Source organism: Xenopus tropicalis, chromosome 9 (assembly GCF_000004195.4).
Source record: "Xenopus tropicalis strain Nigerian chromosome 9, UCB_Xtro_10.0, whole genome shotgun sequence".
NCBI classification, from domain to species: Eukaryota; Metazoa; Chordata; class Amphibia; order Anura; family Pipidae; genus Xenopus; species Xenopus tropicalis.
In genome coordinates this window covers 66,491,543-66,518,589 of record NC_030685.2, presented here as the reverse complement: position 1 = coordinate 66,518,589, position 27,047 = coordinate 66,491,543, and the positions used below count along the sequence as shown (strand labels likewise).

The following is a 27,047-nucleotide window of genomic DNA, read 5'->3' as shown; positions in this document are numbered from 1 at the left end:
GGTTAAAAAAAACATTCCCAGCGACACAATGTGGGAATAATTCATGATGCTTTGAATAACATTTCTGACAAATGCATCGAAGATTGAAAAGATGTCCGATTTCTCTGTATCCGCCAGAAGGAACATTTCCAAGTATAATATTGACCACCGAGACCGAGCTGAAATTATCCCTCTGTAAATACATTTTTCATCACCTGCCCTAAAAGGCAAATGGGCCGAGTCATTTCAATTTGGGATGCTACAAAAGCAATTTACATGGGAAAAAGGAAAAGTTGTCAAATCATGTTCAGCCAATTTTATTCCTGCAGACACTGCTCTGGACTTCCCCTCCCCAGCATCTCATAATACAACATTTTCTATAAAGAAAGGAATCTGTGATGACTTATCTGTATGTACAAACAGCCACTGAAACCGAGACTGAGTATCACACTCATTATATATTATCCCTCTTTCGGCGAGGGGGTTGCTAGAAAGTTTATAAATGCTGCCAAGGTGATGGCCGTGGTTCCCAAAAGAAGAATTCCAAAAGGCAAATGGTTCACGCTGCTAAATGAATGGCCCTTTAAATAGGGTAATTACTTCCCTTCAATAGGGTAAAGTGTACAAAGCTCTTGACAAAAGCACACATGGGCAGTGTGGGAGGCACTTGCCGATCATCCTGCAGTGACGAATGGGATGGCACACAAGAGACAGCAGATTAAAAGCCCAATGTCGGGGCTGAAGTGGAACGCGCCTGCCAAGTTCATTTGAGACAAAGGAGAAATAACAAGGCATTTGCGTTAAGAAGCTATCACTGGTTAATAATAAAAGTATTTTCAAGAAAAGCAATTGGTATGATTTTAAAAATAGCCTTGCCTTCATGTCACCTCACACTACTACAATAGCCTATTCGGCAACTTAATATGACTTTCCTTTAAAAGAGGGAAAAAAAGGCATTTGTATGTAAACATTTATATATGCTTTTGAGAAAAGAGAGGTCCTATAAGGAAGCCAATTTATTTCATGGCCTTTACTTCAAGAAAATGGAACTGCTAATGGTCTTTTTTTAAAGCTACTATAAAAATCTAGTAGTAGTCTATGCAAAGGGCTGCTGTAGAGCTTGCAGCCCCTCCAATTTCCCTTCAATTACCTTCCAGGCCCATCTTAGGGTGAAGACACACAGAGCTACTAGTAGCAGCTACTTGTCACAGCTACTAAACGCCAGAAAATCCCCTGCCATAGACAATACTAAGAATTGCCTCTGCTAAAACACCCATAGACACAGTTATCAGTAAATGATAAGTAATCAGTAAATGATCAGTAAATGATCAGCATTGTCAATTTTAGTAGTCAAAACAAGTAGCTGCTACTAGCAGCTCCATGTGTCTTCAGTCACTGGGGTCCTGAGCTGGATTCTGACCAGGGAATTATCTGGTCATATCTCCAAGCATTTCCTCTGGGTACTCCAGTTTTATCTCACACTATACTATACACACCATATGGGATCATGATGAAGCTGACCATAACATGTGCAAGTGTGATGGGAAGCTTAGACTGTAAGCTCCACTAGGGCAGGAGTCAATGTGAATAATCTCTGTAAATGTGTCAGTGGTATATAATAAAGGCACCACATTACATAGGCACTTTCCACAGAGTGCAAAAGTGGAGGCGGACCAGAATTTAAGCAAGGAAGATGGAAAACGTAACCTAAGTTGCCTAGGGCTACTGCATATACTAAGTGGTAAATACTTTATACTTTAGTAAAGTGGTTTTCAGATGAATTTCAGTTCCAACTCACTTTGTGGTAACTTCAGCTAATCACATGGTTAAAGGTCTATTAAAAAAAAAAGTATTATAAAAAGAATTAGCATTAGTTTTTAGAATAATGCGGTCAATAAATAGGTGCCACTAACTTTGCCAGGGAACGCAGATACTATCTGTCCATTTTCTGTTGGAAATGGGGTAGCAGACCAAGCAGTCAAAGAATTCAATGTTAATGGCCCAACAAATGTTATATAGCTACTCATTAATTAAAATGGCCTATGTTTTATACAGAGACGACTTAATGGCACTCAAAAAATTCATGCTTTTACAACAGTGATCCCCAATCAGTGGCTCGTGAGCAACATGTTGCTTATCACCCTCTTTGATGTTGATCACAGTGGCCTCAAAGTAGATACCCATTTTTTAATTTCTGGCTTGGAGGCAAGTTTTGGAAGCACAGAGACACAGTTTTACTGCAAGCAGAGCCTCCTGCAGCCCTTATTTGGTATCCCAAAGAAACTCTTTTCATGCCTGCGTGGATCCTCAACACTTTTGTGGCTCACGAGTAAAAAAGGCTGGGGATCCCTGTTCTAGAGAATTTAGAGAATAATATAATAAAAGGTGCAATGTTTATTAGTCTAGTTTGTCTCCTTGCTATGGGTTACTAAGCTTCGGCAACATCACCCCAAATTCTTGCTCTAGAGCTCTAAACAGTTATACAGGTATAGGACCTGTTATCCAGAATGCTCGGGACCAAGGGTATTCCGGTTAAGGGGTCTTTCCGTAATTTGGATCTCCATACCTTAAGTCTACTAAAAAATCAATAAAACACTAATTAAACCCAATAGGATTGGTTTCCATCCAATAAGGATTAATTATATCTTAGTTGGGATCAACTACATGGTACTGTTTTATTACTACAGAGAAAAAGGAAATCAGTTTTAAAATTCTGAATTATTTGATTAAAATGGAGTCTATGGGAGACGGGCTTTCCGTAATTCGGAGCTTTCTGGATAACGGGTTTCCGGATAAGGGATCCCATACCTGTATATCTAAATAGGAGCTGGCCTGTGATTTTCTTTAGGGGCATTTTGCTTGAATAATTATTAAGCAAGTTAGACAACCCCCTATATAATGAGATGTTGAAGGCAATACACAAAAACAGTAAAGATAACAGATTATTTCTGAACATGTGACCGAACACTAAACCATTAGACATGCATGTCCTTTTAGCTTTTTAGAGAATACAAGTGCATGTTTGTTAAACAGATAATGCTGCAGAAGTAGGAATATGGCAATATCAAACCTTGCTCTTTAGTGCGCTACAAAGCAAGTTACTGTGAGCTCCGGAACATTTCCTCTCCATTCAAATGGCTATTGACTAGAATACTTGTACCTGCAATGCCAATGCATGCTGGGGATACACATATTAGGTGACGGCATTTAGAAGCCAGGAAAACAAGTAGAAGCTGCGGAATCCAATATGCTCCAGAGAGGCTAAATCTATTCCATATTTCACATCAGCCTCTATTTCGGGAGGAAACTGGCAATGGTCAAGTGGTCTGTGACACACAGTATATGACGACTTTCCCTCTCCAGACATTATTATGTGCTAGATTGTCCTTGTAGAGCAGTTGAGTCTGCAACACTTTGGTTTGTGGCCTACAAGGTCAAATTGGAAAGTCCCTGCTGGGAAAACTTAACAAGTTTCATCTCTAAACAGCATGGCACTGGCTGCTGTTATTTCCCCAAACGGGGGCTGCCCTTCACAAGAGACCTTGCTTCGGCTGCTTAAAGCCCAGTTGCAATGATATGTTATCATGTCTTCTGTATATTTTCTCCAGCAACTACAATGGGAAGCTTCATGTCGGCAACCAAATAATGTCACACTGGAATTTTACAGATACCTGCAACATCCTTCATGAAATCTAAAATAAGTACCATGTTAATGACTATTGTAGTTAAACCACTTGTTATGTCCTATTATTCTATTAAGCCAGTGGACATCTACATTTCTCAGAGCATCACACTGCACAGATGTAATCCCTGGAGCCTGCAAAACAATTCAGGCCAAACACAATTGCAGCTGCTCATATTTTCAGTCTTGTCCATTCAAAATCAGTTTGATCCAGAAAGGGTTGCATTATTTAAAACTAGCTTTGCAAAAAGGCCCACCCTAATAAAACAATAACTATAATATTAGCTGATTTCATGCAACTTGAAAAGCCACCACTATGGCTCTCAAGACAATTTTCGACTAAACTTACTTTGAAAAGATTTATCAAGATAAGTCAATCCACAAGGACCAAATATTGCAATTCATAATTTCATGAAAGGTGTCTATGGGTTTCCATCTCCAATGGTCTTAATCTGACCCAATGATCCGTGCTGTTATTCTTTAAAACATAGCCTAAACCCAATAAAGTATAAGGCTTGACATGTAGCTTAATTTTCTGATCTAGGCTGGCCTCATTTCCCAAGAGCCTTGAGCATTGTGTCCTGGGCATTTCTTTTTGGGCATACTCAAAATTTGTGCCCAAGGAATTATAGGAAATTTCAAGCAACGTGGCTCAGTGTGCAATCCTTTACTAAGCAGAACTGGGTTAAAGAAGATTCTAAACAACTTTCCATTATACATTAATTACACATTTTCAGCAGTTTAAAATTAATTGTAAATGTTTTTGATATTAAAAGGAGCCTTTTAGAAGGGAAATATAATCTCATTTATTTGAAAGTTAACCTGATGCCTGGGAATATGAAAATGTAAAATTTTATTACACATTTTCAAAGAGCAATAGTGGAAGGATCTGAATCTGATCAATGCAATACATGGTTGAGCTCATAGGCCAATCAGCTCATTGAAAACAAGAAATCAACATTTGGGACATAACTGCTTATCAGTCATCTACTAAAGAATTAGCAGTTGTCAGAAGGCATAATATGCTGTTTCATAAAAAAGCAACTTATTACAATACTTTACTTTTCCTCTGACAGTCTTTTATTAACAAAACGGAATTTTAGCAGCAGATACCACAATAAACCTATAACAGAGGCTCTCAGACTGGCTCTTAAACATGTTGTTTGTATTATATCTTTAGTTCTTGTGCCGAGGAATTTTTTAGCCAATTAAAGCAGAGAAAAAAACATTTTTATACTTCAGTTCTTGGAATAACATTTAAAAATATTTTTTAAAGTTGAAACGTAAAGGTCTACATTTAGGTCAGGTATAACAAATCAAAATAAAGAGTTTAATACCAAAATCTGCCTTAAAGCAATCTTCAAGGGGTTCTGCTCTAAAACATAGCAGCAAGTTATCGGAGTTGACTCGCTAATGCTTTCATTAAAGAAGAGAGACCCAGCGGATGTTGCTTAGACCACCAGAACAAGATCGCCAGTGATGTTGACCATAGCAACCAACCAACAATTAGAATTTAACGGTCACCTACAAGTTGGAAAACAAAAGCAAAGATCTGATTGGTTGCTATGGCCAACATCAATGGGCTTAAATATGCCCCTTAGTGTTTTGCAACTGCCATAGGAGTCCATCTTCCCACTATTATTTATTATTTATAAGTTTTGGTTCCACCAAAATGGTAATTTTCTATCAGGACATATAATCCTCGATCTACCTGGATCCTGGATTATCTGTCTAAACAGCCCCTGACTTATTATGCATGACAGATGGCTGGGCAGTAAGGTTGAAAACTGCCAAACTGCATGATCATATAAAAAAAAAACGTATAGCTATTTTAAAAATATACAGTGACTTCTAATATCCTAACATATAACAGCAGGCGGTACATTATTCACTATATTTATTTATATATTCTTACTTGAAAATCCTTACTAAACAGTTACACTGACACAAGACTAAAGCATAACACACCAGAAGTGTAATTGATCATTCCCAAGCAGTACACCACTTATAAGGCCTTTTTGCAACTATTTTCATTCTTTTTTTCTATTTTTCACTATATTTCTAAAATTCACCAACAGCTATTAGCCACCACTGGAGCCATGAAACACTGCCCAATTAAATAATGTTTTATAAATAAGACCAGGGTTTATGTACGGTATGTCAGTCGACTGTAAAATAATAGCACACATAATGAAGAATAAGGAAAAATCAGACATAGTGTTTACCTTTCAATCTGACAATATGGCAGTTAAGTCTACCACTCATTACCCCAAAGAAAACAAGCAGGTGCCCATTGCAAATATAACCGTATGAGATCTTGTTCTGAAATGCTCTCTGTAGAGATTAACACCATGTTTTGCAAACAGGATAACACAGTAATCTTTAATACACTTGGCTCATTGTATAAATGCAATCTCATCTCAATATGCTGATAGAAAAAACAAATTCAAATAGCAGAGCCGTAGTGCAATTCTTAATATAAAGGCTTTCATAAAGTAAGATACTGTATTACTGTGAAGAAACCGCCACTGCATGTCAGCTCCTAGGGAGAAAATAGGATATAAAGCAAGCAACAATCATTTCATAACTGCTACCGCGGTAAATCTCTTCTCCACAAACTAAATAAAGATAACATTGAAATTATTTCAAAGGCATAAAAGGGAAATGTAATACCTGACGGCCTGTATTATAGTGTAAAACAGTGCAGTATTGCTGTACAATCCTGTAACTGGAATGCAAAGCTGATAACTATATGTGGGGGAAAAAAATAAGATTATAAAATTATATATGCCTTAAGTTTACCAACAATGGCTAAGACACTCCAGAAGTAATCATAGTGAGCATTTCTGTAGGAAATTGTAAAATGCTCTGTCCAATGTATTTATTTATTTTTAAACCTATATTGTTTGTTACTGTTTTACACAGTGTACAAGTGAGAAACAGTAATTATGCTTCTTGGTTCCTCAAAGCAGATGGGAAAAGTAGAGAAGATATTTAATCCGTTTCACCCACCTAGCTAAAACCATTACATAACAATACAGATATAGGACCTGTTATCCAGAATGCTTGGGACCTGGGTTTCTCCAGATAAGAGGTCTTTCCATAATATGGATCTCCATACTTTAAGTTTACTAAAAACTAATTTTAAAATTAAAAAAAAAAAACCAATAGGATTGTCCTGTCTCCAGTAATGGTCAATTATATCTTAGTAGTTAGGATCAAACATAGTATTGTTTTATTATAACAAAGAAAACGGAAATATTTTTTTTAAACATTGATTAAAATGGAGATGATCTTCCCATAATTCAGAGCTTTTTGGATAAAGGTTTCTGGATAATGGATCTAATACCTGTATTAACCTCATAATATTAACAAGAGAGTGGCAAAACTTACGGGATGGGAAGGGCTCAAAACTCCTTATATTCGCTATGCTGATTCCAGGGAGACAGCGAGCAAGTGGAGCCACTAATTCTTCATAGCCCAAATTGGCTCCAACAGACACGATACAGGTACACTGGGGAGAGTGACAACAGTTCCGGAATGGTAGAGGACAATGATCCTCAACTAGTGGTTTGGGTGCAACATGTTGCTGGCCAACTCTTTGGATGTTGCTTCCAGAGGCCTCAAAAAGTGGTGATTATCTTTAAATTCCTGGCTTGGAGGCAAGTTTTGTTTGGATAAAAACCCAGTATAGTGCCATACAGAGCCTCCTGTAGGCTGGCAGTCCATATCGGGGCTACCACATAGTCAATCATAGCTTATTTTTGGCACCCACAGAACATTTTTCATACTTGTGTTGGTACCCAACACTTTTTCCATTTGAATATGGCTCAAGAGAAAAAAAAGTTTGGGGACCCCTGGTAACAGATGTACATATACTCCAAGATCTCTCTATATAGTAATAATCTGGTAACTTGCATTAATAATGGATGGCTGCATTTTATAACATTATAACATTCTATTATAACATAGAATAAATAATTTAATACCACTTATCTTCTTATTTGGGCACCAAAATGGGAGGAAGCTGCGGACCCTTTTACATCCATATAGCCAATAGGTCAATGTAAATACAGCCATAAGCACTCACAGAAATGCTGCACTGCTGATAGATACACTGATACATCTATTTACATCTTCATACACATGCCAAGAAAATGTATCATCACATTGAATTCTGTCTGTAGACAACAGAATAGTACTCATGTTTGATCAGTTTGTAAAACAGCCTGACCAATGACCATTCAAATGCCCATTGAGGGATGGTCCTAAAATAATTCCGTATGCTCATTAATAAATACAGCAGGCCAAGCCTACAAAATAATATAGGGATGTAAACTTAATTAAACTTCCAAATTGAGAAAATGCTGGAAAAAAATCCTTCCAAAGGAACACATCGGTCAGTTAGCTACCTATGAACAGAGACAAGGAAAGTTGTGATCCTGATGTTTGAAATGAGCACATCACCTTAAATTTCACAACTGATTTTTTAACTGCCTAGTTCAGTGTAAAATGACAGATTTATGGCTGTCTGCATTCATCTCGCATAATCTGATCTACAAAAGGTGAACATTAAGCCACTCTCTCAGTCTTTCAGTCTTGCCATCACTACCAAGCTATTTTGCTATTAATAGTGCGTATCTTATAACAAGGCCTGATATTCACAAGGGAAGCCTGTTCAGAGTAGCAAATCCTGGCAACACAAAGAACTATAGCCCACCTTGTATAGGCTGGTAACAGAGATACAGGAAAACGACACAATTATCAGATGTGTCTGTATTTAGTAAATGCATTTTTCACAATTTAGTAAATCTATTTCACAATCAATAACTTCAAATATGCAAAGCCTGATAATATCTAGCTTCTCCCATGCCCCATTTATAGTAGATAATTATTAAATTCCACATCACTTATATATGACTCATATATGGCTGCAAATTTAAACTCGGAAAAGTTTGCACAAATTCCTGAACAAAATTTAAAAAACAGTATTATCATCTCGGTGTGACATCATAAGTAGTCAGTTATAATATTCTAGTGCATTTCTGGTTAAGTGATCCTCATTTAGCCTTTGAGCAGGTGTCAGAACCTTGAAAGAAAAGGAATGTAGAAATGCAGAAAGCAAGAAAAGGTTACAAAAGCATTTCTGTAGGCTGGAAGAGCTCATCAATCTGGCCATACACTGAAAGATCTACTTGAGGCCGTCAAACAAATGGATCCTTCCCGATATGCCGACCTTGAGGTGAACAATATCGGGTTGATCCCGATCCAAAAAATTGGATAATAAATGCCACTACGAAGGCTATTGGATCAAGGACACGCTTTTATCAGCTTGTGTATGGGCTACCTTAAAGGAGAAGGAAAGTTAAAAACTAAGTAAGCTTTATCAGAAAGGTCAATGTAAATACAGCCATAAGCACTCACAGAAATGCTGCACTGCTGATAGAGAGTCCTCTATCAAAAAAAGCACAGTATTTATTGTCTCCTTTTTTGTAAACATGTTCTTGGGTATCTGACTTTCTCTCTCAGAAAAATCCTTCATTCCCAGGGCTAGAGTCTGCACAGCTCTCTCCTCGCTCTGAGCTACCAGCCCCTAGAGCTGCAGCACAGAAGCTAGTGAGACCGAGCTAAAATGGCAGCTGCCATCTTAAACAAACAGATGGAGCTTCTAGGGCTGTTTACTCAGGTATGGTAAAGCTTTCTACAGAATAAATATAGCGTTCTAGGTGGCACTAATGTGGCAAATATATTGCCAGTAACATGCAAAAATGCATTTCCTTCTCCTTTAAGTGTGCCCAATCTGCACCTGTATTTACTTGAATTGAAGTATCTCTTCATGTGACCACTATAACAAAAACAATTAACAAAAATGGTGTATATGGAAGGACACTACATGGATGCTCCACAATGCTTCTGGGACTATGTTCTCAGGACCAATAAGAGAAAAGTTGAACTGCAGAAATGTTGTATACTTTGGTCAAACAAAAAATTGCACTGACCCCAACTATGAAGTATGGTGGACTGCAGTATGGTTGGGGGCTGCTTTGCTGATTCTGGGCTTGGACAACTTGATATCATAGAGGAATCAATGAACGAATGTAAAATTTTAAAGCATAGTAGTGCATCACCTGATTAATAAAAGTCACAAAGTGGCAATAAGCCCAAAACACAGGATTACATCAACAGAATGGCTTAAACTGAAGAAATCAGTATTCAGATTTCAACTCAATTGAGATGATGTAACCTGTTCTGAGCTTTCCATGCAATCCCAGAAATACCAATGAACTGAAATTCCCCCGAACCATGGTGCAAATCTGCACCAATTCCACTTTTGAGAATCACTTGACGCTGAAAACTGTAAAGCAGCCACATGTACAAAGAACAGAGAGATTACAAGTAGCATGCTCCTGTCGGGAACGTATTTGCTTGCTTAGAAGGATATGGTGTGACGACGCAAGCATGCTGACATCATTACAGAATATTTGACAGCATTAAAGGTCTACAACTGATAAAAAAAAAAAAAGTTACATACGCATCAGGTGAAAAATTCCATCACACGCGCTAATGTTTGACAAGAATGCATTGCCTAAGCCTTGTCCTGTACTTGCTCCTTTCACGAGGCCTGCTATATCCACCACATTCAGAAAGGCTGGAACTTTGCTTTAAAAAGAAGAACAGAAACCAGTTAATTGCATTTAATCTATTCAAATGAATATAAATTGTTCCAATTTTGAAAATCCACTTTTGAAATCAGAAGAACACATATGATTTATTATGCCACGAGATACCTATTTATCTGTGTTTTTACATTTATTCTTGTGGTAGCTGGAAAACAATAGTCACCAGTAAGTAACAACTTATTGAAAGTCTCCAAAGACACAGAATCCCCAGTAGTAGAATGCATACTTAGTTTGCCCTAGTGATTACTGATTAGCCCCCCAACATAGACATAGGAATGCCCCCTTTTACTATGTTTACTGTTCTTAAAATTGAAGGGGAACTCCAGCTTTTGAACCAAAATTTGTTAAAGGAGAAGGAAAAGCTTAGTCACTTGGGGGTGCCAAAATGTTAGGCACCCCCAAGTGACTTGAATCGCTTACCCCGTACCCCGGGCTGGTGCCCCTGTACGGAGAGAACAGCACCAGCCCGGGGTACCTGCAGCGCTTCCTTCTTCGCCGCGCACGCATGCGCAGTAGAGTGCAAAGCCGAACTTTAACAGAGAAGTCGGCTTTTTCACTCTACTGCGCATGCGCCTGACTCACAGTCAAGGCTTAACGAAGCGCATCACCCCACGTTGGTGCGGTTTTCTCCTAATAGGGGCACCAGCCCAGGGTACGAGGTAAGCGATTCAAGTCACTTGGGGGTGCTTAACATTTTAGCACCCCCAAGTGACTTAGCCTTTCCCTCCCCTTTAAAGAGCCCCATACAACACACAAACCCTTAATATACCTATTACTCTAATCAGTACCATCAAATATGAATAAATACAATTTTTATTTATTGAAATCCAGCTGCAAAACAGTTCTTCTCTTTCTGCATCATTTGAAATTATTACACAGGAGGAGGGACAACAAATTCTACACAGCTGACAGCATGCAGGAACTACATAACCCACAATGCATTGCACTATGACGTTCCTTTCCTTACTGACATCATATGTGCAGGGAATTGTGGGATTTGGAGGATGCAGGCTGAAGGCAGACAAAGGACGGTCGACTACTGTTACATTTTATTTGAGTCTCAAAGTAATCAGCCAGATCAGCAGGGGAACAGGGGGCCGGGCTTAGGGAACTGTTCCAATCCATATTATTACATTAAAAATCAGGCTGCATATTTTTTAACTGATACATATGTTTTCTTAATTTAATTCATAAATATTCTAGCAGTAAAAACAAGGATTTTCATTGCATGTTTTTCTTTTCTATTCTGCTTCTTTCTACCAAAAGGTTTAAACAGTGATCTGGTTGCCAAGGCCAGTTACCAAGTTTCCTACTGGGTCGACTTATGCTTTAATAGACTGAAAATAGAGGGACATGGTTGCTTTAAATGTTACACCCCATGTTTGTCACTGCCTAGAGGTATGATAAATATAATAATTATAAAATAATATTTATATGGATGTGCATGCACACACTTATTTGTACCTCCACTGGACCTACAAGATATACAAGAACCACACCGCTACAGCTCAAATCCTAAACAATGTGGATAGCAACCTAAAATTAGTTCATCTGCTAAGGCCGGACACTAGAATAGTCTCATTTTATTATTCAATATAGAAAAGACATAAAGCTACAACCAGGAACAGGGACTGGCTAAGTAATATTATCTAATATACTATGTATTTTATAATTTATGCATCTGGATTAATGATACAAAGTCACTGCAGCAAAACAGTAGGCTTGTCCTAGACAAGAGTAAACTTGCAAAGGTCTTATTAACAGTCTCCCCATTTTCAAGTGTTTCGATCAGAATTCATAAGTGTTGTGTGTTTGCTTCTTCATTAAAGTTCTCTTACATGCCCAGATTTGATTAAGCAATATGGCCAATATTGACTGTATTGCCAGACCTTTTGGGTCATATGCAAACTATAACTGGAGGTGGGGGTCAGCTTTAACAGACTGAACAAATTAAACTTTTTTATGTGGCCATCCTGTGGATCAGCTGGATACCAGGCCAGCCAGTATAAGTCCGTTTGGCCACCACTTGGCTAACTGGTCCGATTCCTTGAAGACTCTGTTTACCATATTACCTATGTTGATTTTTACATATTTCTAAGGTGCACCCACCTACCCAAGTATTTGTGGATCAAAGTTTATTAGCTAAACTGCAGGAGCCATGCAGGTTCAAAACAAGTGATGTTTTTTGTGCAAACTGGCAAATAAAAACGCTAAGTAACCAAACAATTTCATACCTTGCGGGTTTGTGGTACTGACACAGGAATTCAAATCTCTCATCTGGAACAGGTACTCTGCTCTCGTTTGGATTAATGGTACAGAATGGAAAGTTTTCTGCTGCTGCCTGGCTCTTTGTCAACACATTAAAGAAAGTCGATTTCCTGACAAAGGGAGAGAAAACCATGTGGGAATTATTTTTACTAGCTTGCTCCGCAATCCTATATAACGTTTTCATATTAAAAAGGATTAACTTCAAACAACAATTGCAACACTCCGCTCTCCCCCAAAAAATACAAAGGAAAACAAAAGAAAACAGTTATTTCTTGCAAATTTCCTGCACATCTGAAGAAAAGTAAATGAATAAATAAAGGCAGCAGTTACCTATTTCAACATAAATTGGATTAACTGCACACTGCACATTGTTTCCAGGTGTAAATAAATACTTTTTCAATATCGAATGTGTCCCTGTAACTGCAGGGTCAATTTTCCCTTATGGTACACAGTCCATCAATAAGGATGATGACACAGTGTCACCCCCACATGAAACCACTGCTCCCACATTAAAACATTTATAAATATTTCATTTCAATTTTCAGGTCTTTTTTTTCCCCCATCTGTTTTTTACTTTTTGGCCAAATTTGCAGCCTCTGCCTACACCTGAGTTCTAGTCTAGAGGCTGACTAACTTATGACCATTAGGGATTCAATTTGGATATTATGACCCTCCCCAGTCACCCAGTAGCTAAATCAGTTTAGTGTGGCAAACAATTTCCCTTACCTTTACCTATATTTTTCTTACTATTTTGATTGTCTGGCATAACAGTGTGTTTGAGTCTTTACAACTCCTAATCTCCATTTTTGGTTCAAAAGCCTATCGCTGAGATCCAACATTTAGTTGGATTAGCTCATATTTTGATGTATATGAAAATGAAAGCCATTTTCAGAGAGAGAGAAAAAAGGCTGCACACGCCTTGCACCTGGTTCTCCTGGTTTCTTCCCCTGATACAGCCAGACATGACTGGTGAGGGGTTGAGTCTGAGTTACTTTCTCCTCTCTTTGTGTCCTTTATATTACCCATTTGCAATTACTACAGGTATGGGATCCCTTATCCAGAAACCCGTTATCTAGAAAGACTCCATTATAAGCGAATAATTATAATTTTTTTTAAATGATTTCCTTTTTCTCTGTAATTATAAAGCAGTATCTTGTACGTGATCCCAACTAAGATATAATTCATCCTTATTGGGGGCAAAACAATCTTATTGAGTTTATTCAATCAATATTAAAATTATTTTTAACAAACTTAAGTTATGGAGATCCAAATTATGGAAAGATCCCATATCCGGAAAACCCCAGGTCCCGAGCATTCTGGATAACAGGTCCTATACCTGTACAAGAAAGTTTAGGTCAGCAAGAACTCATCATGACACTTATCTAGACGCAATGTGCAAATTGCACTGAGCGCAAATAGCATGTTTTTTCCCCCACAATGCACCATTTTCCCCCCCCCAAAAGTCCAGTGTCATTGTGGACAGACAATTCTCTAAACCCAATTGCACTACAGTTGCGTACGATTCGCCAAAATGGAAACAACCATACGTGGGCTTCATAGCATTTCAATTGTTCAGCGTGCAGATTCCAGAAAAATCTATAGGATTAAAAAAAAATTTCAAAATGCACTGGACTGACAGAAAAAAAAATTGCGGCACCACAGTCATCCTACTTACCTCTGCCAGGAGTACCTAGTCCTAGAGTATTATCTGGCAACACTGAACAGCAGCATAGAATAGAAAGTGTCCATACACTTTACAATAACAATCTTTCCTGTGACAACTGGTTGCAGGAAAGATAGTTTGTCCACTCCACTAACGTTAAGAGCGGACTCGTCAGATATGCAGGTAGAAACAATACAATTCTACCTGATGATTCAGCATTAACCTACTGCCAATGTTTTCCACCCTGGGTGATCAATGAGAAGACCAATATCCAAGGCTTTTTTTTTTTTGTATTGACAGTTTTTTTGCATATACAAGTTTAACAGTCAAGCTTTGCATTATATCTAGATGTAATACCCAAGGCTTTTGATGATATTGGTTGCCTCGTTTTGTACAATAATATTGCCACATGTATGGGCACCTTAAAAAACACTGACCACAAAAAATTCCCCCCCCCCAAAAAAACACAAAAATGAATAAAAATAATGCAATGTAATAAAAAGAATAAATGGACAACCTGGTTTTTGTCTGCCGTTAAATCCTGTTTCAGTGTAACTGGACGTGAAGGGTGAATGCACAACAATACACAAAAACACTAGTGGTAATAGAGCAGAGCCGCTCAGTACCTAAGCAGCACACACACACTCTGCAATTCATATGATCAGGGCATTTTATTCCATGCAAATATTTATACTTTTACAGCTTTTATGTACACACCACACATACCCAACCTAGTGACTGACGTGCTCTCAGTTCTGCAATCAGCATGTGTGCAAGAGCAGATAAATTACTATACCAACCCAGCAGAGTGCCAGCTCTGTAATCCCCACTAATGAAGGACCCAGTCAAAAATCCAAGGTATAGGGAGCATGTCCAAAGTGACTTTAAAGCAATAGTTTCAAAACAATTTAACCACAAAACAAAAACTGTAGTACCCAGTTCTCATTTGTATTTTGTCTGATGAAGGGGCCTTAGAGCTCCGAAAGCTTGCAATGTATTTTTATTGTTAGCCAATATAGGTATCATTTCTACAATAATCTTGTATTTGTGTTTTGTTGTTTTTTTATTATTATTTAAAACAATTTAACCACACTCTCACAGCCTAATCTGCTGTGCAAAAGTCCACAAGCAACAGAACAGAGGCAAGCACACTGAGTTTTCTAAATACTCCTAAGGAAGGGGGGCAGGATCCCCCCAAAACATTTTGCATGCCACATACTATTTGCACTGTATTGCTTCCATTAAAAAGATTTTAAGGGAAAAGATGCCAATTGCCCAATGAAATGTTGGTGCACTTGCCCCTTTTGTTTGACGCTACAGTACACCACCCGCCATTCCCTTACCAATATCACACGCCATGCCCTGTTGTAGTTGCACCGCCAACCCCCCCACAAGTAGGTACAGCACTGATCAACACTTAACTGAGCATTGGAATAGGAGCAACCCATCTTCCAATGGTCAATGTGGAGCCAGGGTACTAATTGTAGGCAGTTTTCTATGCAGGGAAGCATAAATTGCCCCCTGCTGTCTTCATAAACCACAAAATTTAGGCAGTGAAATATATTTTGCCTCTAAATCAGACACAGGGATTGCAGAGACTGGCAGCTTCCATTGTGGCCCAGGCTTGGCCATGTTACCAGAAATCAGGATTATTAATCATTTAACATGCTACTACTATTCATACTACAAAGGATGAGCCCATAATTCTGCATATTATCCACCGCTTACAAGAAACTAACAGAAACATGTCACAAGATTACGATATGGGGTCACTGTGGTTACCTACCCTATATTTGGCAGTCCAACAATTCCAATCTTCAAAGAGGTCCCAAACCTTCCAATGATAGGGTGCTGTTTTGGTCCATCGTCTGCCTTTTTGGGTGGCATCTGAAAGAATAAAGATAATGTTAATACAAGTTTTGGCATAGGATTGTATGTTACCTTCTGCATCAAACCTTACTTTCTTTGGAGCCATAGTTAAATTACACAGCGGACATAAACAATATTCTATTAAGAACAGATTTCAGCTTCATTTCCCGGTCTGTTATACGTTTGCCATGTCTACTGATTAAGCCTTGAAACACACACACACATATACGCTGCTAAAATTAGCAGCCAGTAAGAGTGGATAAGGCTGAAGCAAATATGCTGAATGCTCCCTTTCAAGAACTGACACCTGATGCCGTCAATAAGGGGTGACAGCAAAGAGCTGGCAAGCGGACCAAGAAAACTGGCAGCTGAGTCTACTGTACCAGGGAGCAATGAATGAAGTCAGGAGTGAATGAGTTTGATGAAAGATTTGTTATACTTTATAGCTATATACTGTATACTGTAAAGCATGTTATACTGGGGCTCTGGCAAACAATTCTGATCAATAATATAGCACTTAGCATTACTGATTGCAGCACTGGGGCTCAGGGATTGATTCCAACCAGGGCAGGGTGATTGTACCTGCATGGATTTCCAGTTGCGTCCCATCTCCAAAGATATACAATATATAACTGCCTCATGTTTGTGTAAATCGAGACCTTAGATGGAAAGCTCCACTGGGGCACTGGGAGTGACTGTAACCAGCGGCTGGCATATAAATGACATACATATGAACTATACAATTATTATACAATTCTGCAATTTTACCAATACCCCTACACCTGGGGGTTTGGTTACCCCATAATGTAACGAAAAACCCATATTAAACAAACACTCAATAGGATATGAGAGGTGCCAGTCACCCTCTCTTTATTCATATCAATGTATTGAGGAGGAAGTTGCTTGGGTTACACTAGCTCCTGTGACATGGAGATATATATATTTATACATATATAATGTGTTTGTATTCTGCACAGCTCAGTGCAAACCATGGCTCCTTCCTGACAGGCCCGCACATGGACGAAGGGCTGCCAAACTGCAATGCTGCTGAACTACAATTCCCACAATGCGACTGGCTTGAGGAGCCTGGGAGTTCTAGTTGCACATATTCATGGTGGGGTTAAAGACAGAGCCATGGCTGCCCCTGTAGGACTCACCCTAGTTGCTCAACACGTGTCCCTCCAGACGGAGTAGGAAGGCTTCCCGGACTGCAGGCGTGGGGCCTCAGGATCTCACACTCAGCAGCCACAGCAGCCGGCGTCCCAGAGGCGGAAGGGGCGGGTCGGTAGGGCGGAACCCACGTACAACTCAGCGTCTGATTGGCTGGTACGGGCGGGTGAAAGGCCATACACGGAAGTAAAACTTGCCAGAAGTCTGGCAGCTGCTGGGTGGATTGTACATGGAATGCTGTGTGTGCCGCTGACTCCCCTGTGTTATTTTGTACAGTCTGGCATTTGTTTGGATTTCTAACATTCACAGATTCTGTGAAAGGGATTGTGAGAGGTGTTTTGGCTGATGATCACTTGGGGGGGAAGTTAGTTGAAGTTTTATGGGGGATATTTTTTTTAACATTACAGCGCTGTATCATGGAAAATGAACTTGATTCTTAAGCGGTGCTCAAGTGGGAAATTAGGAACTGCATAGAGTGTAAAGTCGTGCAATAGCAGCTGCAGCCTGCACTACCCTAAGCAGAAGCCATTAAGTTTTCATGTTGTTGCACTAAAGCTCCAGTAGGGGGCAGAAGCCCTTGATAGGTTTTACTGGTGTAACTAGAGGGTTATGGCCCCAGTGCAAAATGTGTACTCATACCCATCCACTGTAGGGCTGCAGGCACTACCAACAGACCCCCACCGGGGTACTAGCCCTGTTTCTATTGCCCCCCCCCCCCCCCAATCTCTTATTACACCACCACTGCTTGCAGTTGTGCAACTTCAGCATCCCGTGCAGTTACGGTTTAAGCGTCACTGACCATTGCCGGCAGCAGGCGGAGATTTCACATTAGCCAAGGAATTGGTGCCTGTTGCTGTTTTTGCCATGAGGCAATGTATGACCCCCTGTTAACTTGAAGAGCTTAATTTCTTGTTTGTTTTTGTAATGTTGGCCCTTTTAATAAAGGGAGAGGCCAATAGTGCTGTATGGAAAAGGAAAAAAATAACTGCACAGACTCACCCCCAATGTTGCGCTTGTCTGTAACGGGAAGAAACCAGGAGGGCCGGGGGCAGTATTGCTGTTTGCACTACAGATGTGCCCCCACTCTTTACAAACCCAATTGGCCATTCAGGATCAGGTTTTCTTGTTCACAGAAGAACCATCATACTACGGAGAGCAGTCTTGTTAAAAGATGTCATTATTTTGTTGTTGAACTGTATGGAAAGATTGTACATCCTCACCATTCTGTACAGGAAACAGGAAGTAATGTATTTTTCATAACTGGCGCAGTCATGAGAGGATAAATGTTTTTTCTTTACCACCATACAAACATTAATTGCAATGGCATTGTGGCTGATTGGCAACAAACGTTTGGTTCGTTCTATATACATTTATTACCTTTTGCAGGTATGGTCATGACATGTTCTCAAATGACAAGCAATCAAATCTTTAAACCCATCCGACTGATTTTTAGAATGATAATGTTGGACCAATCGGTAAATCTACTATCGTTCATACATTGCCAACTACTTGCTAATTTTAAGATATTATCGGATCATCCTGAAAATGGTAATTTGAGAGAACAAAATCTAAACATGAATGGCCTACGGCTACGCGTTATCGCGTGCTTGAATACTGACGCTAATTTCAACTGGGCAGCCTGTGTCACTGGGGAGGGGGGTGCTGCCAACGTCCATTGCTAGACATAGGCTAGCTCTCTAGGTTCGTTTATAGAAGTGTTAGATTTCACAAGAAGATTTCAGCAGGTAACCCAGCAATGGTACTGACTTTTGCATGTGCAGGGTTTTTTTTGTTATTTCAAACAAAAAGTAGTTGTTGAAAGGGGCTACAGCTGTAGAATTGTGTCAAACATTTAACGCTGAAACCAGTGTCACTAATCGCTAGCCCTTACCATCAAATTGGAGAAAAAATGGCATTTTCTTCTGCTGCAAACATGAAAGAATCAAGTTTAAGATAGATTTTTTTTTTTCTTCGCATTTTTGTGTTTCTTCCCCGTTGAATGTAGAAGTTTGAACACCCCTTGCCAATATTAAATTTCTTTTTTAAGTGAAAAGTAGTACAAAAAAAAAATGCTGTAGGAATTAGTATGTTAAAAACAAGCAAAAGTTAATGTACAGTTACATTTGTTTTCAAAGACATCAAAGCTAGGGAGGCACCAAATCCACTATTTTAGGATCCGGCCGAACCCTGAATTGTTTCTTAAAGATTTCTCCGAATACTGAACCGAATCCTAATTTGCATATATAAATCAGGGTAAGGAAGGGTTAAAGAGAAACACATACAAAGCGGGCGGTGAAAATTTTTCAACATCCATGTTGACAAAAAGTCACATGATTTTAAAGATTTGGTTCAACCAAAGGCATGGATTTGGCCAAATCCAAAACCTGCTAATAAAAGGCTAATCCTGAATTCAGTGCATCACCAGTCAAAACATAGAACAGCGAAAATAGTAACTGGTATAAACAAAATGTGGACACATTTGTCCAGTGATAAAAACTTTCTTTGCAGAGTCCTTGACTTTAATTACCCTATTACACCTTAATTGTATCCTGTTGGCAGAGCAAACTAAATCCTCTGACACCCAAAAGTTTGGGCTGTCGCTCAACCATACTTTTCTCATTGAGGATCCGAAAATGAAGCCAACTGTTGCCTACAAAGCATGGGAGCTTTAAAAGGAATGCAAAAGTCTTCCAGTTAGCAGTTTCGATTGTACGAAATGTCATTAAGAAATGATGAAGAACTGTGTAAGTCAAGGCAAAATCTGGTAGAACATGAAGACTTTCAGTAAGGACTGGTCATATTCTGACCAGGAAGGCAAAGAAAAAACCCTTATATGGCTGCTAATGACCTGCAGAAAGGTTTGGATGACACTGGACTGGTGTTGCACTATTCCACACTAGTATTGCTTGCACAAACATGATCTGCATGAAAAATCAACAGGAGGAATACTTTCCTACAACCTCATTACAAACGTCATTATCATATGTATGCAAAAGAGCATTTAGCCAAGGCAGATCCCTTTTGGAAAAAGTACTGTGGGATTGGTGAAGTGAAAATGTAACTCTTTGGCCACAGTCACCAAAGGTTTGTTTGAACACCTTGCCAACTTTTAAACAGGTTGGATCGATTACGTTTTGAATTATGCAGCCAGTGGCACAAGAAATATCAGTAATTTCTTTATACCAATGTGAAACAGCAAAAAAACTGTAGCTGAAAAGACAATCCAGTTCCTGCAACAAGGCAATGATCCTAAACAGCAGCTTAACATTAGAGGAAGTAAACGCTGCAGCCATGGGGGACAGGGGTATCTGGATGTGGGGTCTGATGGACAGAAATCCCCCAGCGACTTTCTAACTGGTAAATTTGGACACCTGCTGCAGGAAGGGGGCTGGGGTTGTTGTGTGTGTCAAGCCCCTCCAAATATTTTTTCACAATGGGGGGCCTAGTGAGGGGCTAATTACACCTCTGATCTTAAACATACTTGTAAAGCCACCACAAGCTACTTAAAGAAAAGCAAGTTCAAAGTTTTGACCCTCACAGACTTAAACATCGTGGAAAACGTGGACAGATCCTACATGCAAGATGGTCCTAGAAGATCTTGAAAAAGCCAAGGGGTGTGGGCTGAAGAATGGAAGTGGGGTAATGTCAGGCTGTAGTATTAAGGTTTACTTTGATTGGAAGCAGTGACCTTAGTACAAACTATGAGACATCACTCACTAGTTGTGCTGGCATTGCTTTCAAATGCAGTTTGCCACCTGGGGTACCCAGTTGCATTTGGCCTTATAGTGTATACCACATCTGTCCAATTGCTCAGTTATACATATTATAACCTGTTACTATTGAAAACAACAGAGTACGCTCTGTTATGGAAAGCAGTATTACAGCTCTAATTGGTAAATGCAGTTATGCATAAAATTATGTGGTGCTATTTCTGGTGAAGTCTGTGGAGAATACCCCAGTATGGCAAGGACTAGGGCATCTCTCTCTACATATATTAATATAAAGAGTTTTTTTCTGAAATAGGTTTCATTGGATGAGGCTTGTTTTAAATTACTTCTTTATATTTTGTTTAAGTCGTGGATATATCCCTCATCTTTCCCAGTCTGATTACTACAGCCTGCTGTTACCATTTTACCGATTCCCACAATCTATATTACGTATGTAGTGCAAAAAAAGAAAAAAAAATCTGCAGTTGGAATAATAATGATCTTTCAGAGTTCATTTGCAGCCTCTCTACTCCTCCAATTCCTTTGTTGGCTTCCTATTAAATTCTGTGACTCCTACATAATTCACCTCCCTTCTTTTGGCTTCTTACATCTTCGTCCCTCATTATATGAGTTTATGTTCAATGCTTCCTGCATTTTTTTTTCTGCTGTGTCCTGCCTAAAAGCTCTCTCTCATCCTGTTCAACACGTCTGGAACTTTCTTCACAATCCTTCAAACTGCTCTACTTCACCATATCCAAGAACCATCGACAATCCATCCTCTGTGCACCGAAACACCTCACCTATCAAGACACTCGATGATAAGAAAGTGTCGGTGGGGTTCAAACATAAAATGTGATATAAAGGAAACAAATACTTTTTGACCTTTGTATTTAACAATGAAACTTGCATTAAACTTTCTTGACAATCACATTGGATACAGTAAAGCTGCCCATCTATGAGCTGTTAAAGCTGCCAAGCTGCTATTTTAGCCTGCACAGAACTAGTTGGCAGCTTATTGGCACCTGTGTGGGGCCTTCCCATTGACCTGCTTAACCAATATCAGACTGTAATTTGTATCTATATCAAGAAAATCCCATTGGTGTGTTTATGCAGTCCTCTCTAAATGGGTCTGCACAGGCCCTCTATAATGCGATCAATTGACTGGGGCTAAACGTGGGCCCCCATGGTCTCCGTAGACCCTCTGGATTATATGATCATTGGCTTGGGGTGAAACAGATCTTGCCTGAATTGGCCCAGCTTTTAGGAAACCACATTGAACAAAGATCTTTAATGTATGGCCAGCTTAACTTGGTGGTTTTCAGACTTCTTGACTTTAGGATGGACCCCTCTCATGGCCAAACATAGATTCTGTCCTCTTGGACCATGACATGGTACAAAGCTATCATCAATATGTCCATATCTATATTACTAATATCATAGGGGTTAACTAAATCGGCCTAGTGATTATTTTACTTTCATTTCAAAAAGCAGAATTTGGTCTTTTAAGTCTTCGGGACACATTTAAGTCTTCGAGACACATTTATCAAAATCGTATTGTTGCGCCGAGTACGAAAGTTTCGGATTCATTCAAGCTTCAGTATCGTGACTTTCCTTGGGCCAGGTTGGAGCTGCAGAGTGCCATTGAGCCCTATAGGAGACTTTCCTTGGGCCGGGTTGGAGCTGCAGAGTGCCATTGAGCCCTATGGGAGACTTTCCTTGGGCCAGGTTGGAGCTGCAGAGTGCCATTGAGCCCTATGGGAGACTTTCCTTGGGCCGGGTTGGAGCTGCAGAGTGCCATTGAGCCCTATGGGAGACTTTCCTTGGGCCGGGTTGGAGCTGCAGAGTGCCATTGAGCCCTATGGGAGGGTTTCCTTGGGCCGGGTTGGAGCTGCAGAGTGCCATTGAGCCCTATGGGAGACTTTCCTTGGGCCGGGTTGGAGCTGCAGAGTGCCATTGAGCCCTATGGGAGACTTTCCTTGGGCCAGGTTGGAGCTGCAGAGTGCCATTGAGCCCTATGGGAGACTTTCCTTGGGCCGGGTTGGAGATGCAGAGTGCCATTGAGTCCTATGGGAGGCTTCCAAAATCATGCACAGAAGCATCATTGAAAGTTGTACAAGATGTGAAAATAAAACAACAATCATGCAAAATAAATAATGAAGACAAATTGCAAAGTTGCAAGGAATGGGACATTCTATGACATACTAAAAGTTAACATAAAGGTGACCCACCCCTTTAGGTCCTGTTTAAAATTATATACTTTTAACCATGGCTGTTCTGTGTATAATACTATTGAAAGCATTAGAAAGAATGGAGAAAGTATGAAATGTACAATAAGGATATGATGTATGGCATTTAATATATGCATTGAGTGGATAAGTGGATACACATTTTCTCTTTCTTTGCTTCCAACAAGACTTAAGTTATGGAGATCCAAATTAAAGAAAGATCCCTTATCCGGAAAACCCCAGGTCCTGAGCATTCTGGATAACAGGTCCCATACCTGTATATTTAAAAAAAAAAAATAATGCAAAAATTTGTATTTGCGTTATTAGCAGGAGTAGTGTTTAAAATGACATTTAAAGCCTATCTGTATGTTTCTGGTGTGACTGTCCTCCCCCTTATACTCTAACTGTGTTTCATGTCATTTATGGAATCCCTGTTTTGTCTCTGCCTTTCACTGTCATTTTCAATCATTATGGACCTCTTGAATTCCTTGAATAAAAATACCTTCCTCTCTGACAGTCTCTTTCTTTGCTTCTCTTTCTGTGTGATTTTCCATCATTACAGTTCTTGAATTTCGTGAATAATGATATGTGCTATGAACAAATAGATGGAGTCGTAATAGTTTCATCAGTGTTTTCTGAAACCCGTAGCTCTCCTGGCATGCACAGTTTTAGCACAGCAAAGCAGTCACACTCTTTTGCTTGTCCCATTCTCACGTTTCTAATTTGTGGGCAGTATAGATGTGGTAGGTGATAATCAGATTCCCTCTTCTTGCATATCTGGGGATGACAGTCTAAGAAAAAAAGGCCACAGCTGTGAATTATCTTGCCTACAAGACGGGAAATCCTCTTCACTCACCCATATCAAAATATTAAGACATTAGTATATTTTGGGCACAAAGCAACTGAAAGAGCCCTCACTTTTAAACATAAATTCAAGACGGCCAACTATGTCAAGGTCATTCCTGGTCTTTCCATACCACATTCACTTTCATCAGATTCATTAAGAATTCTACAGCTTCATTGTACATTGTGTATAGGGACTAGGTTTTATCTGCAACTTGCCTTTCAAGGGGACTACTCCCAAACTGACAATATATTGGCGACCACCTGAAGTTGTGGATAATGGGAGCTGGCCATTTATTCTTTGGCATAATTGGTCAGCTTGAATATTATCTTTCACATTAGTTTTTGCCACATTGGAGCTTACATTCTAAGGTCCCTGTCAGATTCCCACGTAATGGTCAATTTATGAGAACCAATTAACTTGCCTCTGTATGTTTTTGGAGTATGGGGGGAAACTGAAGTACCTAGAAGAAACACACACAGACACAGGGGAGAACATGCAAACTCCTTGCACATAGTGGCCAGGCTAAAATTGAACTCAGGCCCCCAATGCTGTAAGGTAGAACTGCTACCAACTGAACCTATGTGCTGCCTATATTAAAATACTGTATATGCAGAAACAATCCCTGTTTTATTAAAAGGGAGGGACTTTTTTTTAGTAGTTATTTGCACAAAATGCCCAGTGTCCTTAATATATTGTCAATATATTGACAATGAGTGAATGGCCTTTGTATGAATTTTGTGTTTACACCCTCACTGCAGCCCCCTCCTAATAATTTAAAATTGCTCAGTGATGAGCATAAGTTTCCCATGTATTATAAATTATCCTGCCTATTTGGAGGATCTGGCACCAGATTGTCATGACACTGGTATTTCGGGGAAGATAACTCTAAACATTTCATGGGGTTAGAACATGGTAGGAGCTTTAGTCCAGTAATATGAAGGGTAGCACTGCTGCTTAAAAAGGGCTAGCTGCCCACCTATTCCAAGAGCATCAAAACATCTTGAACACTTTATGTGTGGCCTCCCCAACAAGATAGAATTAGCCAGCAATCTCTATATGTTAGTTAACAGCAGGTATACTAATATAATGCTGGTAGGTAGGCATTCCTTAATTATATTTGGGCCATCTGCTATGAAGAGGTTGGGAGAGTAGTAGGAGAGTTTTATTAAGGAATTACATTCGCCGTTTCCCTATAAAGTGCTATTTTTAATCTCATGTAAGAGAATCTTCCAGTGAAATCATCCCTACTACTGATACTGCAGTCACTGTTACCTGATATATTGGGATTATTTGTGCAAAACTTGCTTGCCAGTAATACACTAGTTATGAAAGCTCAGAAGGGCAGATATAGTGCTATTAGATGTTCAAAGCTAGGAAAATTGGATTCCTATTGGAGGGTCATCGTGTATTGCCCACTGGACCCAAAAGAGTTGGTTGTATAGTGCTTTAAGAAGCCATTTCTATCCCCCCCCCACTCATGATTTACCTCTTGAATATGTGCTGAGAGTTGTGGTCCATCAATACTTGGATGGAGAAAAACTCAGATGGAAGGTTTATATCCCCTTTACACTTTTGGTTTGCTGTGGGTATTGATACTCAAAGGCAGTTGTTGCTGTTGTCCTTTATTTTTAATTTATCTAATCTATTGTTATTCTGCAGCTTTAAAGCTTGGGACTTATAGTGATACCTGGTTGCTAGGCCCTTGACTAGCCTAGCAACCAGTCAGTAACCTAAATTGAGACATTAAAAATAGCTTTTTTTTCCGAGACAAATTCGTATTTTGGCACAAAAAATTGTGAAATGTGAAAAAGTAATCGAATGTCTAAATGCCCACTTAGGTGCTAAAATTAACAACAATGATAACACCCTATCCCAGCTTACTTCAGAAAGGCATAATACAATGACTAATAATGAAAAGAAAACAGAAAAAAGGAAAATAGGGCCAAATGCAAATCTTCTCAGAATATTATTCTCTATATCAACGTGAACTTTCCTTTATAAGGTTCTTTTTTTAAATGTTCTTTATGCGTCCTGAAATATTTTTATTGGCAGTAAACAGCTTATAAACTGCAGTACAGAGGATATATTTACCTTCAGCATCAGTGTGTGTAATTGCATTGGGTCCCTAAAAGTTTAAGACTCCTTGGGGCATTTTAAATCAGGCATCACACCATGGTCAGATCTTGAGTTATATCTATGGCTCAGCGCCACATAGAGCAATAAGCTATCACAAGTATTTGCGATAAGATCCCCCTTTTACAAGAGTAGGAAAAAGATGGCAAAATACCCTATTAAACATTTGCAATCGATATTGTGTACTGAGGTGTCTCCCAGAGATACCCCACGGAGGAGATGAAGAAAGGGTCCAGGATTGGGAGGGCTTATTATCTGTACAGGAACAAACAGATTGAAGAATAAAAGAATATGAAGGTGGAAAGGGATAGTGCGAGCAAGAGGACCTAATAAATAGGATAAAGGAGGGGAGTGCTTATATCAGTGATCCCCAACCAGTGGTTCGTGAGCAACATGTTGCTCCCCAACCCCTTGGATGTTGCTCCCAGTGGCCTCAAAGCAGGTGCTTACTTTTTATTTTCTGGCTTGGGGGCAAGTTTTGGTTGCATAAAAACCAGCTGTACTGCCAAACAGAGCCTCCTATAGGCTGCCAGTCCATATAGGGCCTACCAAATAGCCAATTATAGCGTATATTTGCCCCCCTAGAACTTTTTCCATGCTTGTGTTGCTCCCCAACACTTTTGCCATTTGAATGTGGCTCACGGGTATAAAAGTTTGGGGGTCCCTGGCTTATATACTACATAGGATTATCTAGTAGGCTAAAGGTAAGTAAAGTAAAATAGATGAGCACTGTATGGGTAAGCTGTGACCTCTCAGGCAATGGTTATATCTCTCTTTTTCTCTCTTGGAGGATTCTGTATTTAAGGGTTATATATCTATCTCAT

General features: G+C 39.4%; 1 protein-coding gene across 1 annotated transcript in view; it reads right to left on the bottom strand.

Annotated features, from left to right (window-relative positions):
• The window catches only part of ola1 (Obg-like ATPase 1), a 92,986-nt gene extending 75,613 nt beyond the window's left edge, over positions 1–17,373 (bottom strand). The window contains exons 1-4 of the mRNA NM_001008043.1: positions 17,299–17,373; positions 16,059–16,159; positions 12,576–12,719; positions 10,194–10,321 (exon numbers count right to left, since the gene is read on the bottom strand). Of these exons, the coding sequence (NP_001008044.1) occupies positions 10,194–10,321; positions 12,576–12,719; positions 16,059–16,159 (373 nt within the window). The 5' untranslated portion in view covers positions 17,299–17,373. The remainder of the gene's footprint in view (positions 1–10,193; positions 10,322–12,575; positions 12,720–16,058; positions 16,160–17,298) is intronic.
• Between the last annotated feature and the right edge of the window lie 9,674 nt (positions 17,374–27,047).